At 38.0% G+C, this 15,574-nt stretch overlaps 2 protein-coding genes across 2 annotated transcripts; both read left to right on the top strand.

Moving 5' to 3' along the window:
* The first annotated feature begins 1,274 nt into the window (after positions 1 to 1,274).
* On the top strand, positions 1,275 to 4,209 carry LOC128376997 (UDP-glucuronosyltransferase 2C1-like). Its single transcript, XM_053336908.1, has 2 exons — positions 1,275 to 1,384; positions 2,221 to 4,209. The coding sequence occupies exon 2, from the start codon at positions 2,221 to 2,223 to the stop codon at positions 3,802 to 3,804; it is 1,584 nt and encodes a 527-aa protein (XP_053192883.1). The 5' UTR covers positions 1,275 to 1,384; the 3' UTR covers positions 3,805 to 4,209.
* Positions 4,210 to 11,048: 6,839 nt separating this feature from the next.
* LOC128377188 (UDP-glucuronosyltransferase 2C1-like) lies at positions 11,049 to 13,607 on the top strand. The gene is made up of 2 exons (XM_053337133.1): positions 11,049 to 11,151; positions 11,989 to 13,607. The coding sequence occupies exon 2, from the start codon at positions 11,989 to 11,991 to the stop codon at positions 13,570 to 13,572; it is 1,584 nt and encodes a 527-aa protein (XP_053193108.1). The 5' UTR covers positions 11,049 to 11,151; the 3' UTR covers positions 13,573 to 13,607.
* Positions 13,608 to 15,574: the final 1,967 nt, after the last annotated feature.

The following is a 15,574-nucleotide window of genomic DNA, read 5'->3' as shown; positions in this document are numbered from 1 at the left end:
ATACACACGCACTAACACACACTGATGTGTGGGAGCAATGTATGAAATGCAGGAAGGCTATGATGTCATTTTCAATGCAGTATAATTAATAATGATCATAATAATGAAATGTCGTGAAAGATTTCTTAACAGGACTGCTGCTGTTACGAAATTAAAGATCACTGCATGACAATTCGCTCCTGAAATAACCTTTCCCAGTGGTGAAACCAGCTTCAGAGGCTGTGGGAAAAAACATTTTTGTTGCCTCAATATGACAAGTTCTCCTTTCAATACTGCATGGATGAAACTAAAATAATGTGCAATTTTACCGACTGTATGTTTTCGAAAATGGATATAGGCCAATATCCTTAAAAATATTAGAATTTGCTATTAGACTGTTGAAAGAGGTTTTGCTGTGAAACGAAAGACCTTGTGAAATGTGTTTTTATCTGAGTGTATTGGCTTCCTCCCACATGTTCCTCTCTAAATGTGATGGCTCTAATATTTTTAAGGAGGGACTGCTGCCACAATGTAGCACCAGAATAAGCACTGACGACACCCTCCTCCACCTCACCATACACCACCAAACCATCAACCCCATACACTTACTTAGAGAGGTTGGCTACATAATACAGATTATTCAGTGTATTAATTATATACTATTTATTATAATATGATAAATGCAATAATATATACTATACATTTACCTTTGTCTTGGGAGTGATCTAATACTAATAAGTATTTGATCCACATATGGAATTCTAATAATTGTGTAATTCTAATTTCCGTTTGTCAATAATGATCACATTAGTAGATTACATAGTTGTTACAAAATAAAAGCTAAAAACAGACTGGATCACAGTCTGTCAACAAGAAGGATCAACATAACCTACTGTAATGCTTCTGACAATTTAGGCTGTGCTCTAAAGTAGTCAGTCAGTACAAAGTCTACACTGGAACTAGCAGCTATTAACTATTTAATTCACATTTTGTGTGTTGTTGCCTGTTGTATCATTAATTTCCAAGCGACACAATGATCCTCTTGTCATCTTGTGTTAGCTTGGCATAATGAAACTATGATTCTGGTGAGATCAACAGAAAAATAGCCTGAATAATGAATGAATTCAAGAATGCAACACTCACAAAGGTTGTTAAACCTGAGCTAATATAAATGATTAATTGTGACTTTAAGTTTCATTACTTGTATGCTCTGGTCCTATCAATCAGTAACCTCCTTGTTGCTGCACACACGTATGGTGAATTGCTGATCTACTAAAGACGTCAGAAGTTCCCGGGGCAAAGTCAGAAATACCAATCCCAATCTCAGTAACGCAGAAGCAGCATGAAACAGTTGACTACCGCCTTGACTTGATTTCTCCGTGTGGACAAACACATTAGCAGCACAGTAGGTGGAAAGACAAAGTATTAACAATATTTTGTGATAGATATGTGTTATGTTAACAGAATTTTGATGCTAACTTTGTAGTTCTGTCAGTGGAAAAGTGGCATTTATATACTTCATGCCTCCACATTAAGTAAAACATAACATTTGCACATCTTTAGCCAACTATTTGATGTCATATTAAGATGTACAAATTTGGCATATTAATGAAAATGCCAAACTAGAAATATTGGTCCAATCCACATTCCATATATGCCTTAATTGTTTTTTCATTATAATGAGAAAATGTCTTCTTTTAATGAGAAAATGCATTTCACTGTAAAATACCCTTCTCGCTCAGAGTTTCCTCATACAGTTGGTGCTTTGATTTTGACAAACACATTCTATAGGCTTTCAGAAACATGTTGTAATGATACATTTATTGCCTCAATGTGAGACAGAGTGGACAGATTCTATAAGTGTCTGATGTTGATAACAACCCCATCTAGGTATCTTAAAAGCAGTATTTCATTAGGCGGTGTGTGTTTGAAAGAACTAAAACTTTAAACTCAATGACATGCAGTGTCAGGCTAACATTTTAAACACCTTTCTCTTCATCTTGTTGTTTTTCTCTATAAATGTAACACTTTGATGCAAACTGCGGGCCTATACTTTATAAATGAAACTAGCATTTCAGCAATGATCCTATAGGAGAGTTATACTTGAGAGTGTGCAGCATAGACTTCAGCTACAGCCTAACTGTTACAATGTTGTGATGACAAAGTTGAAAAAATAAGTGAGAGTAAGGTTAATGATATTTTTCACAGTATTAAATTGATTTTCCATCATATTAATTTCAGATGAGGCTCATCTGCTGCTGCGTTGCTTTGCTGCTGCTCATCTTCATACCCAGTCCGTGTCTAGGAGGCAACATCTTGGTCTTTCCTAGTGAGGGCAGCCACTGGATAAACATGGATGTTCTAATCCAAGCTTTGCACTCAAGAGGACACAATATAACCATTGTGCGTTCCAGTAAAAGCTGGTACATCAAGGATAAGTCCTCTTATTACAATACCTTCACAGTTCAAGTCGAGAGGACCTTAGATCAAACATTTATTTCAAAACTTGTATCTAACGCCATAAAATCTGAAAGGGAGGCGCTTCCTTTGATGAGTTTTCTCCACATGAATGTAGGAATGATTGGCACACTTGTTGACGCTCACAAATTGGTGGGTGACTATGTATCTGCAATGTTCGATGATCACGAGTTGATGAGAAACATGAAGGACAGTAAGTTTGATCTTGTACTCGCTGACCCCTGCTGGGGTGGTGGAGTCATATTGGCCAAATATTTGAACCTTCCCTTGGTTTATAATGTTCGCTGGCAAATAGCTGGAGAAGGTCATCTTTCTATTGCTCCTTCACCTCTGTCATATATTCCTATCACAAGATCTGGTTACACTGATAAGATGATGTTTTTGGAGAGAGTTAAAAACATGGTTTTATATCTAATAACCCAAATGCGGCATACTATAGTGATTAAGCAGGTATACCAGAAAATATGTGACAAATATCTTGGGCCAGATAATGACTTTAATCAGTTAAACATTAACGCGGATCTGTGGCTCATGAGAGTAGATTTTGTGTTTGAATATCCACGTCCCACCATGCCTAATGTTATCTATATAGGAGGGTTCCAGTGTAAACCTGCAAAACCTCTGCCTCAACACCTGGAGGAGTTTGTCCAGAGTTCAGGGGAACATGGAGTCATCATAATGTCTCTGGGGACTTTTGTGAATGATCTTCCAGCGGACCTAGCAAACAAAATAGCTGCAGCTTTTGCCACATTACCTCAGAAAGTCATCTGGAGGCATAAAGGTGACAGACCAGCTGCTCTGGGCAACAACACTATAGTAGTTGACTGGATGCCACAGAATGACCTTTTAGGACATCCCAAAATTAAACTATTTGTGGCTCATGGAGGAACAAACGGTGTTCAAGAAACAATTTATCATGGAGTGCCAGTTGTAGGCATACCATTGGTTTTTGACCAATATGACAACCTGCTGCGTCTGAAAGACAGGGGAGCAGCTAAGATTCTATCCATTAGCACAGTGGACAAAGACAACAACTTCTTGAATGCCATACTGGAAGTACTGAATGAGCCCTCCTACAGGATTAACATGCAGAGACTCTCCATGCTGCACAGAGATCAGCCAGTGAAGCCGATGGATAACGCCCTCTTCTGGATAGAGTTTGTCATGAGACACAAAGGAGCAGCTCACTTGAAAGCACAGTCCTACAGACTGCCCTGGTATTCCTACCACTCTGTAGATGTGTTTTTGTTCTTGGCTGTAGTTATGCTTCTTGTGCTTTCAACATTTTTTATCTTGATTAGGTGTCTATACACTACAATGTGCAAACAAAAAGTGAAACGTGAGTAATCATTCAAAGGGTATATATTTTGTTCAATATCAAGTTGGGTTTTACTCATTTTGGACAGTCCACCAGCTGTCAACTCAATATTCTTCTTACACGGCTACTAAAACAGTCTTTTGCAGCAGTTGGCCCAAACATATTGACAATTTTTAACAGTTCTCTAGCCACAGGCACAGTTCCATCTTGTTTTTAACATGCCATAGTTCAACCACTCCTTAAGGAGCCTGGTCTTGACCCTGCTATTCTGAATGATTTAAGGCCAATGTCGAAGGGCGCTTTCACACCAACAGTTGGTGTGCACTAAACAGTCCATTCAGACCAAAAGCTCTTAGTTTGGTTCGTTTTTGTTGGTGTGAAAGCATCAATCGCACTCGGGTGCGCACTAAATCAAGCGGACCCGAGACCTCCAAAAAGAGGTCCGCTTGACCCCGCACCAAATGCCGATCTACCAAAAGATGAGGGAACGTCAATCTGACCAATCTTGATTCGTTTGCAGGTGTGAACGCGGACCACACTGCAACATAGTAACAATTTTACTGCCTGATGCGGACCAAATAATCAAACTAGTGGTGTGAAAGCGCCCTAAGCGTTCCTTTTTGTCTAAGGTTTTAGAAAAGATTGTTTTTAATCAAATTGTGTCATTTTTAAACCAAAACAATATTTTTGAAAAGTTCCAGTCAGGATTCCGTGAACACCACTGTGCAGAGACAGCTCTCCTAAAAGTGACAAATGACCTGCTCCTTGATCTAAGTGCAACTTTTGACATTGCTGACCACACGATTCTCCTATATTGCCTGACATGTTGGGCTGGCATCTCAGGGCCTACCCTTGACTGGTTCCACTCCTACATCTAAAACAGACAATATAGGCCTACCATTTCCATTGGCAGCTCAACAACCGCACCATCAAATATTTCACGTGTTGTTCTGCAGGGTTGCGTTTTAGGTCCAATTTTTGCAGTCTTTACGTGCTGGCATTAGAAAGAATTATACAAAGTCACAACATCTCTTTTCACTACTATGCAGATGATTCTCAGTTCTCCCTCCCCCTTAATTCACACAACCAGGCTGATGTAACCAAATTACAAAAGTGTCTTCATGACATCAAAGACTGGCTGTCTCAAAACTTTCTTCAGTTAAACAAGGACACGACAAACATCATACTCTTTGGCCCCCAGACCACATTCTAATAATCTGGGTGTTATATTCAACAGTGAACTAAACCTCTATAAACAGGTAAATTCCATTGTCAGATCCAGCTTTTTCTAATTCAGAACCATCTCTAAATTCAGGCACTTCCTTTTACCATCTGACCTCAAAAAAGAAATCCACGCACAAATATCATCCAGACTAGACTATGGTAACAGGCTTTATCCAGAATATGTAGCATAAATATTAACAAGATCCAAAAAAAAGACCACATCACCCCCATCCTCATATCTGTACACCTTGCCTCCCGGTTCATTACAGGATCATATTCAAAATTCTCCTAATTGATAACAAATCCCACCATGGTCTTGTCCTTACATATATTTCAGAACTTCTCACACCTTATGTAATTCCCTCGAAGCACAGGCAAACACAAGTGGCTTTCTCACAACTGCTTTATTTGTAGCGTTCTCTCCAAATTCACTGTGAAAACTACAGACACACACACACACACACACACACACACACACACACACACAATATAAAGCCAGAGTTAGCAAAAATAAAAGCATGCACAGCATGTAGAAAATAGCTTATCAAAGTAAAACAAAGACAAAATAAAAACAAAAGTCATCTCGTTGGGTGTGTGCTGCAAACAAGGAAATTATCTTTTGTCCTTGGAGGGCTCTTATAACATTTTACAACCACTTAAATAGGTTGATACCTAGCTTTTATCTTAGCTGGAGGACATGTGCATCTTTACCTGCTCATTTTATCTCTCACGCACACCATGACAGCGCAAAAATAAAAGATTTCAAAATAAAAGTCATGTCTGCTAACCCTGTCAAAATAATACAAAAACAACAAAGATAACTGAAATATAATATAAATGACAATCATGACATTACAAATTACAAATTATGGACAACAGTTACACTTTACAACACCAACAGACCCCTGAGATCCTCCCACCTCAGCATGTTGGCATTGCCCCTTTCATGGAAAAACAAAGGTCTGGGGACAGAGCTTTTTCTGTAGCGGCCTCTCGGCTCTGGAACAGCCTGCCAGAGGCCATTAGACAGGCTGAGTCTGTTGACACTTTTAAAAGACGTCTGTCTTCTGTCGGAAGAGGGTGTAGAAAAGAGGCAACCTCCGGATAATGAAGGAGTAGGTGATGGTAGGATAGGTGGAGCTGCTGTCTGTCCTCAGACCACAGTTGCCTGTGGCCTTCACTATCTCCCATTCACCATTGTCAAAATAGTCCTGCTTGTCCACATGGAAGTCCTTGAGAATGATGCTGACCTTTTAAATAAACAGAAGAAATCTGATGACAGTCACTGCTCATAACTGACACTGGTATAATATGCGCACATTGTGGAATACACACTAACCTGGGAGCCATCATAGGTCCAAGAGCCAAACTTCATTGAGCAGTTCTGGAGGTCAAAGGGGAAGAAGGTGACATCAATGGTGCAGGCATGTTACATACTTATCATACAGCACAATTTCAGGGAGCCAGATCCTGTCAGAGGGGACTTGTATAGTCGTGATGCCCAGATAGTCATCCGGGTTCCATCTGAGTTTCATATCATTCCATTCCTACATTAAGAAAAAATGTTAAGTCGCCATAAAGAAAGAATTCTACTCATAGAAGCTTTAAATTGATTGTATTCTTTCTATGCCATAATACAAGTATACAGCACATGCTCAAGGTAAATAAATGTTAATGGAATAAATTGTTTCATCCACACATTGGTTGTCATTAGCTGTTTTTTTTCATCCAACCTAAGTTTAGATTTTAATTCAAAAATTGGCTATAACATTTTTTATAGAGCTGCAATATAATGTCTTTAAGTGCTAAGTTTATGAAGATATAAACCTCAGTGACACAAATTGATGAAATGAAATGTAAAAACGCTCTCGTTCTTTTTTCACTGAGGGCTCAATGTTGCTCAAGTCGATTGTATTTGTTTCCTTGAAGTAAAGTCTAAAGTCTAAAGTCTTTAACCTTTGGATTGCTACAACGCCTACACATATCCAATATAAAATAATACAATGATATCACATTTAAGAAACGCCCTTGTGTTCCAAGTACAATACAGTGTTATATAAATCATAAATGTGATAATCTCACCACATCAACTAGCTGGGAGATGGCCAGTCCAAACTTCACACAGATAGTTTGGTTTAGGTATTCCACTGGACGAACCCATTTCTGGTAGTTTCCAAAGAGGTATTTGAACAGCTTGTCCTCTGCTTTTGCATAGGATGAGAGTTTTGGAATCCCTAAAAAGTGTGAAAAGACAACAATGTTAAATATCTTTTTTTTTTTTTTTTACAGCTTATCAATGCGTGTAATCGAGCAAATAAAGCTTCATTGATTTATTCAGATGTCTGATATAGACTCAATGGTTCATTTTCAGCTCTGTTTCTAATAGTACTTCACTCTGATCTTATCACAGCGCTCATATCTACAGTGTCTGAACTTTGATGTCATTATCATTAAAACACATTATGCATGAAATCCTGAAAATCTATGTAACTGTGACTACATCTGACATCTGTGTGCTATTCAACAGGGGAATAATCAAATCCGTCTCAGAGAGAGTACATTTCACATTTGAGGAATTGTATTCTAAATGTGTGATTTCAAATATAATTGGAGAAAGCCTAATAAAAAGATAAGCCTTTTTACCTGTCTCACTGTGACTCATGTGTCAGTTATTGTGATTTTTGGATGGCTTTCATTAAACATTCACTGCTGGCTTTGATCCTGTGATTCTGGTTTAAGAAGTGTAAATGTAATTAAAGGTGAAAATAGGGCATTATGAATGTAAAATGACAATGTATCGATATTAAAAAAAAAGGAAGTATTTTCTGAACTGTGGAATCATGATGGCACTAGAGGGTTTATTGTCAATAATCTCAAAATGTGTACATGTACACTACCGGTCAAAAGTTTTAGAACACCCCAATTTTTATTTATTGAAATTCAAGCAGTTCAAGTCCAATGAATAGCTTGAAATGGTACAAAGGTAAGTGATGAACTGTCAGGGCTACCCAAAACTGAAAATTATACAAATGTTGTTCTTTCCTATTGAAATTGCAAAGAAAGTCAAGGTGTGTGTCAGTGAGTACAGTTTCCTCACTATCAAAAAGCACACAGAAACTGGGAGAAACTCTAAAAGGAAGAGGTCTGGCAGACCCAAAGCCACAACAGAGTCAGAAAACAAGTTTCTGAGAGTCAACAGCTTGCGTGATCCACTGTGAAGAGACTGGGCCATGAAACACCACCAATGGACTACTGAAGACTGGAAGAAGGTGGTATGGACTTATTAATCAAAATTTAAAATATTCTGTTCATCACGCAGGAGTTTTGTACACTGTCGAGTAGGCGAAAGGATGGTTCCTCAGTGTGTGACATTAACTGTCAAATATGGAGGAGGAAGCATGATGGTCTGAGGCTGTTTTTCTGGATCCAGGGTCAGCTAGCACAGCATTCTGCAGCACCATGCATTACCCTCTGGTATGCACGTAGTTGGTCAGGGGTTCATCCTACAGCAAGATAATGACCCACAACATAAGTCCAAGCTATGCCAGAACTACCTTAGGAAAAAAGACCAAGATGGTAAGCTTGAAAACATTTTTTCAATAAAAAACTAGAAAAATTGGGGTGTTCTAAAACTTTTGACCAGTAGTGTATTTGTTGGACTGTTCTTAGTTTGGCCAACACAAAAATATTAAACCATAATTGTGTCTATTATTTATTACTATTTTTTTACTATTTAAAAAAAAAACTGTTAAATTAAGCCAATTTCTCTGACACAGTATCAATAACAATTAAACATTTTAAATTTAACAAAAGCACTTGTCACAGGACAGGACTCAAAAAAGCAGTACCGTATGATATCTATCCAGTCAGCATATATTAACATTACATGGAAGTTCATGATAACTGTAACTATAATCATTCCATACAACAGTGCCACAGTCAAACTGCTGTATTGTTTTTCTGAAGTAGAGCTCCACTGCAGGATATCATTCACATTTTGAATTACAATTTCTTTCCTCCTGCTCTTTAAATCACCCAACAACATGTTTATAAACTCAATTTATGGATGGAGAATGCACTGAAATCTACCACAAGAATGACCACAAATGCGTGGTGTTAGCCTCTTAGCGTGTGGATCAATAAAGACAAGGCAAGCAGGATTCAAAAGCATGAATCCTGCCATATAATGCCAGAAATGTACTCATATTAAAATATATAGTTCTATCAGTTCAAATTACAATGTAATGACATGATCTGTACACCTAAAACTGAGTCTAATAAATGTTTCAAGTGAATTCATTCCTTCATTTTCAAGGAGAATCAAGTCAAGGATTGCCTGTAGCGTGCCAGGTGCCGTTGGCAGCTAGACAAAAAAATCAAATCAGTACTGTAAATAAAGTAAACAGTGAAAATATACCTGCTACCATAAAGATAGTGATGATTACAGTAAGACATTGCCAATATCAGCAAAATAATCACAACATTAATAATATTATAAAAGAAACCTGTAAAATCTATAGCCGATAATAACAGAATGTAAGACTCATATAAATAGTATTGTATAGTATACTCAGTGCAGAGATAAGAAAACTATGCTATGTAGTACCTGTCCAGTCATTTTACATGAATCAAAAACATGCACTGACTAGTAGTCATGGCATGAATTACTGGCATATACTAATACAGGCTATTACAGTATCATGATACAGGTATCGTGATAATATCACATCTTGGAGTCTCTGGTGATTCCCACCCCTATCCAACATACACACGCACTAACACACACTGATGTGTGGGAGCAATGTATGAAATGCAGGCAGGCCATAATGTCATTTTTCAATGCAGTATAATTAATAATGATCATAATAATGAAATGTCTTGAAAGATTTCTTAACAGGACTGCTGCTGTTACGAAATTAAAGATCACTGCATGACAATTCGCTCCTGAAATAACCTTTCCCAGTGGTGAAACCAGCTTCAGAGGCTGTGGGAAAAAAACATTTTTGTTGCCTCAATATGACAAGTTTCCCTTTCAATACTGCATGGATGAAACTAAAACAATGTGCAATTTTACCGACTGTATGTTTTCAAAAATGGATATAGGCCAATATCCTTAAAAATATTAGAATTTGCTATTAGACTGTTGAAAGAGGTTTTGCTGTGAAACGAAAGACCTTGTGAAATGTGTTTTTATCTGAGTGTATTGGCTTCCTCCCACATGTTCCTCTCTAAATGTGATGGCTCTAATATTTTTAAGGAGGGACTGCTGCCACAATGTAGCACCAGAATAAGCACTGACGACACCCTCCTCCACCTCACCATACACCACCAAACCATCAACCCCATACACTTACTTAGAGAGGTTGGCTACATAATACAGATTATTCGGTGTATTAATTATATGCTATTTATTATAATATGATAAATGCAATAATATATACTATACATTTACCTTTGTCTTGGGAAGTGATCTAATACTAATAAGTATTTGATCCACATATGGAATTCTAATAATTGTGTAATTCTAATTTCCGTTTGTCAATAATGATCACATTAGTAGATTACATAGTTGTTACAAAATAAAAGCTAAAAACAGACTGGATCACAGTCTGTCAACAAGAAGGATCAACATAACCTACTGTAATGCTTCTGACAATTTAGGCTGTGCTCTAAAGTAGTCAGTCAGTACAAAGGCTACACTGGAACTAGCAGCTATTAACTATTTAATTCACATTTTGTGTGTTGTTGCCTGTTGTATTATTCATTGCCAAGCGACACAATGATCCTCTTGTCATCTTGTGTTAGCTTGGCATAATGAAACTATGATTCTGGTGAGATCAACAGAAAAGTAGCCTGAATAATGAATGAATTCAAGAATGCAACACTCACAAAGGTTGTTAAATCTGAGCTAATATAAATGATTAACTGTGACTTTAAGTTTCATTACTTGTACGCTCTGGTCCTATCAATCAGTAACCTCCTTGTTGCTGCACACACGTATGGTGAATTGCTGTTCTACTAAAGACGTCAGAAGTTCCGGGGGCAAAGTCAGAAATACCAATCCCAATCTCAGTAACGCAGAAGCAGCATGAAACGAGTTGACTACCGCCTTGACTTGATTTCTCTGTGTGGACAAACACATTAGCAGCACAGTAGGTGGAAAGACTATTATATATTAACAATATTTTGTGATAGATATGTGTTATGTTAACAGAATTTTGATGCTAACTTTGTAGTTCTGTCAGTGGAAAAGTGGCATTTATATACTTCATGCCTCCACATTAAGTAAAACATAACATTTGCACATCTTTAGCCAACTATTTGATGTCATATTAAGATGTACAAATTTGGCATATTAATGAAAATGCCAAACTAGAAATATTGGTCCAATCCACATTCCATATATGCCTTAATTGTTTTTTCATTATAATGAGAAAATGTCTTCTTTTAATGAGAAAATGCATTTCACTGTAAAATACCCTTCTCGCTCAGAGTTTCCTCATACAGTTGGTGCTTTGATTTTGATAAACACATTCTATAGGCTTTCAGAAACATGTTGTAATGATACATTTATTGCCTGTGTGAGACAGAGTGGACAGATCCTATAAGTGTCTGATGTTGATAACAACCCCATCTAGGTATCTTAAAAGCAGTATTTCATTAGGCGGTGTGTGTTTGAAAGAACTAAAACTTTAAACTCAATGACATGCAGTGTCAGGCTAACATTTTAAACACCTTTCTCTTCATCTTGTTGTTTTTCTCTATAAATGTAACACTTTGATGCAAACTGCGGGCCTATATTTTATAAATGAAACTAGCATTTCAGCAATGATCCTATAGGAGAGTTATATTTGAGAGTGTGCAGCATAGACTTCAGCTACAGCCTAACTGTTACAATGTTGTGATGACAAAGTTGAAAAAATAAGTGAGAGTAAGGTTCATGATATTTTTCACAGTATTAAATTGATTTTCCATCATATTAATTTCAGATGAGGCTCATCTGCTGCTGCGTTGCTTTGCTGCTGCTCATCTTCATACCCAGTCCGTGTCTAGGAGGCAACATCTTGGTCTTTCCTGGTGAGGGCAGCCACTGGATAAACATGGATGTTCTAATCCAAGCTTTGCACTCAAGAGGACACAATATAACCATTGTGCGTTCCAGTAAAAGCTGGTACATCAAGGATAAGTCCTCTTATTACAATACCTTCACAGTTCAAGTCGAGAGGAGCTTAGATCAAACATTTATTTCAAAAATTGTATCTGACGTCATTAAATTTGAAAGGGGGGCGCTTCCTTTGATGAGTTTTCTCCACATGAGTGTAGGAATGATTGGCACACTTGTTGACGCTCACAAATTGGTGGGTGACTATGTATCTGCAATGTTAGATGATCAAGAGTTGATGAGAAACATGAAGGACAGCAAGTTTGATCTTGTACTCACTGACCCCTGCTGGGGTGGTGGAGTCATATTGGCCAAATATTTGAACCTTCCTTTGGTTTATAATGTTCGCTGGCTACTAGCTGGAGAAGGTCATCTTTCTATTGCTCCTTCACCTCTGTCATATATTCCTATCACAGGATCTGGTTACACTGATAAGATGATGTTTTTGGAGAGAGTTAAAAACATGGTTTTGTATCTAATAACCCAAATGCAACACACTATAGTGGTTAAGCAGGTATACCAGAAAATATGTGACAAATATCTTGGGCCAGATAATGACTTTAATCAGTTAAATATTGACGCGGATCTGTGGCTCATGAGAGCAGATTTTGTGTTTGAATATCCACGTCCCACCATGCCTAATGTTATCTATATGGGAGGGTTCCAGTGCAAACCTGCAAAACCTCTGCCTCAACACCTGGAGGAGTTTGTCCAGAGTTCAGGGGAACATGGAGTCATCATAATGTCTCTGGGGACTTTTGTGAATGATCTTCCTGCAGACCTAGCAAACAACATTGCTGCAGCTTTTGCCACATTACCTCAGAAAGTTATCTGGAAATATAAAGGTGACAGACCAGCTGCTTTGGGCAACAACACTATAGTAGTTGACTGGATGCCACAGAATGACCTTTTAGGACATCCCAAAATTAAACTATTTGTGGCTCATGGAGGAACAAACGGTGTTCAAGAAACAATTTATCACGGAGTGCCAGTTGTGGGTATACCTGTGTTTTTTGACCAATATGACAACCTACTGCGTCTGAAAGACAGGGGAGCAGCTAAGATTATATCTATTAGCACAGTGGACAAAGACAACAACTTCTTGAATGCCATACTGGAAGTACTGAATGAGCCCTCCTACAGGATTAACATGCAGAGACTCTCCATGCTGCACAGAGATCAGCCAGTGAAGCCGATGGATAACGCCCTCTTCTGGATAGAGTTTGTCATGAGACACAAAGGAGCAGCTCACTTGAAAGCACAGTCCTACAGACTGCCCTGGTATTCCTACCACTCTGTAGATGTGTTTTTGTTCTTGGCTGTAGTTATGCTTCTTGTGCTTTCAACATTTTTTATCTTGATTAGGTGTCTATACACTACAATGTGCAAACAAAAAGTGAAACATGAGTAATCATTCAAAGGGAATACATTTTGTTCAATATCAAGGTCGGTTTTACTCATTTTGGACAGTCCACCAGCTGTCAACTCAATATTCTTCTTACACGGCTACTAAAACTTCGTCTTTTGCAGCAGTTGGCCCAAAGACATTTTTTAACAGTTCTCTAGCCACAGGCACAGTTCCATCTTGTTTTAAACATGCCATAGTTCAACCACTCCTTAAAGGATAATTACCGTTTTTTTACAACCTGGACCTTATTTCCAGCATAAAATATGACCCTTTACTCAGCCAGACAACTTTGGTGTCATTTGGAGTCGTTCAGACATAATTAACTCCAGTGGAGCACCGTGTATGCGTATAATGCGAGTACATGGGGCACCGAAGCGCAGCCTCTATATAACGCATTATCTGCCGCGAAACTAGTTAATTTCACCAATATTTTGTTATGATATGTTAGTGCTATTCCCCTCCGAGCCCGTGGTGGCATGTGACGCCAGGAAATACGCGTCTGGATGTGTCAATAAATGTCTGTATCACAACACTGGAGGATTTCCGCTCAATGATAAACTGGGCTATGGTAGAGAAGTTCGGAAATTACATCATCCAGATCAGAGGCTAGTAGGTCAACCTACAGACCCCGGATGTTGATAACCCCCCCTCCGTACACCTTGCCTCCCGGTTCATTATAGGATCACATTCAAAATTCTCCTAATTGATTACAAATCCCACCATGGTCTCGTCCCTACATATATTTCAGAACTTCTCACACCTTATGTAATTCCCTCGAAGCACAGGCAAACACAAGTGGCTTTCTCACAACTGCTTTATTTGTAGTGTTCTCTCCAAATTCACTGTGAAAACCACACACACACACACACACACACACACACACACACACACACACACACAGTATAAAGGCAGAGTTAGCAAAAATAAAAGCATGCACAGCATGTGGAAAATAGCTTATCAAAGTAAAACAAAGACAAAATAAAAACAAAAGTCATCTCGTTGGGTGCGTGCTGCAAACAAGGGAATTATCTTTTGTCCTTGGAGGGCTCTTATAACATTTTACAACCACTTTAGGTTGATACCTAGCTTTTATCTTAGCTGGAGCACATGTGCATCTTTACCTGCTCATTTTTCCCTCTCACACACATCATGACAGCACAACTGGATTTCAAAATAAAAGTCATGTCTGATAACCCTGTCAAAATAATACAAAAACAACAAAGATAACCGAAATATATTATAAATGACAATAATGACATTACAAATTACAAATTATGGACAACAGTTACACTTTACAACACCAACAGACCCCTGAGATCCTCCCACCTCAGTATGTTGGCATTGCCCCTTTCATGGAAAAAAAAAGGTCTGGGGACAGAGCTTTTTCTGTAGCGGCCTCTTGGCTCTGGAACAGCCTGCCAGAAGCCATTAGACAGGCTGCATCTGTTGACACTTTTAAAAGGCATCTAAAGACTCACTTTTATTCTCTGGCCTTTAATGGTGTTTAATGTGTTTTTTTCTTATCTAATTTCTTTGGGTTTTAAATCTGTGCTTAAATGTTCTATTTTAATTTTGATCCTTTCATGTTTGTATATGTGTCTGCCTTTGTGAAGCACTTTGGTGCAAAGTCTGTTTGCTTTTTAATGTGCTACATAAATAAAATAAACCTGAAACTTGAAAACAATATTTGCTTAGTCATGAACTTATGGGACATTTTCGTGATTATTAAGCAATGGCATTATTTATTAAATACAATATTTTATAGTATGCTATTTTAATATTGCTGCAGCTAAAAGCAGACTGTGGATCACAGTCTGTCAACAAGAAAGATCAACATAACCTACTGTAATGCTTCCAGCTCAGGGTCTCTCGGGTCACTGACAATTGAGGTTGTGCTCTAAAGTAGTCAGTACAGAAACTACACTGGAACTATCAGCTATTAACTATTTAAATCACATTTTGTGTGTTGTTGCCTGTTGTATTATTCATTACCAAGCAAAGCAAT

The sequence above is a fragment of the Scomber japonicus genome, chromosome 1 (genome assembly GCF_027409825.1).
Source record: "Scomber japonicus isolate fScoJap1 chromosome 1, fScoJap1.pri, whole genome shotgun sequence".
NCBI classification, from domain to species: domain Eukaryota; kingdom Metazoa; phylum Chordata; class Actinopteri; order Scombriformes; family Scombridae; genus Scomber; species Scomber japonicus.
The sequence above is the reverse complement of the archived record's forward strand: the minus strand, read 5'-3'. Positions and strand labels throughout refer to the sequence as shown.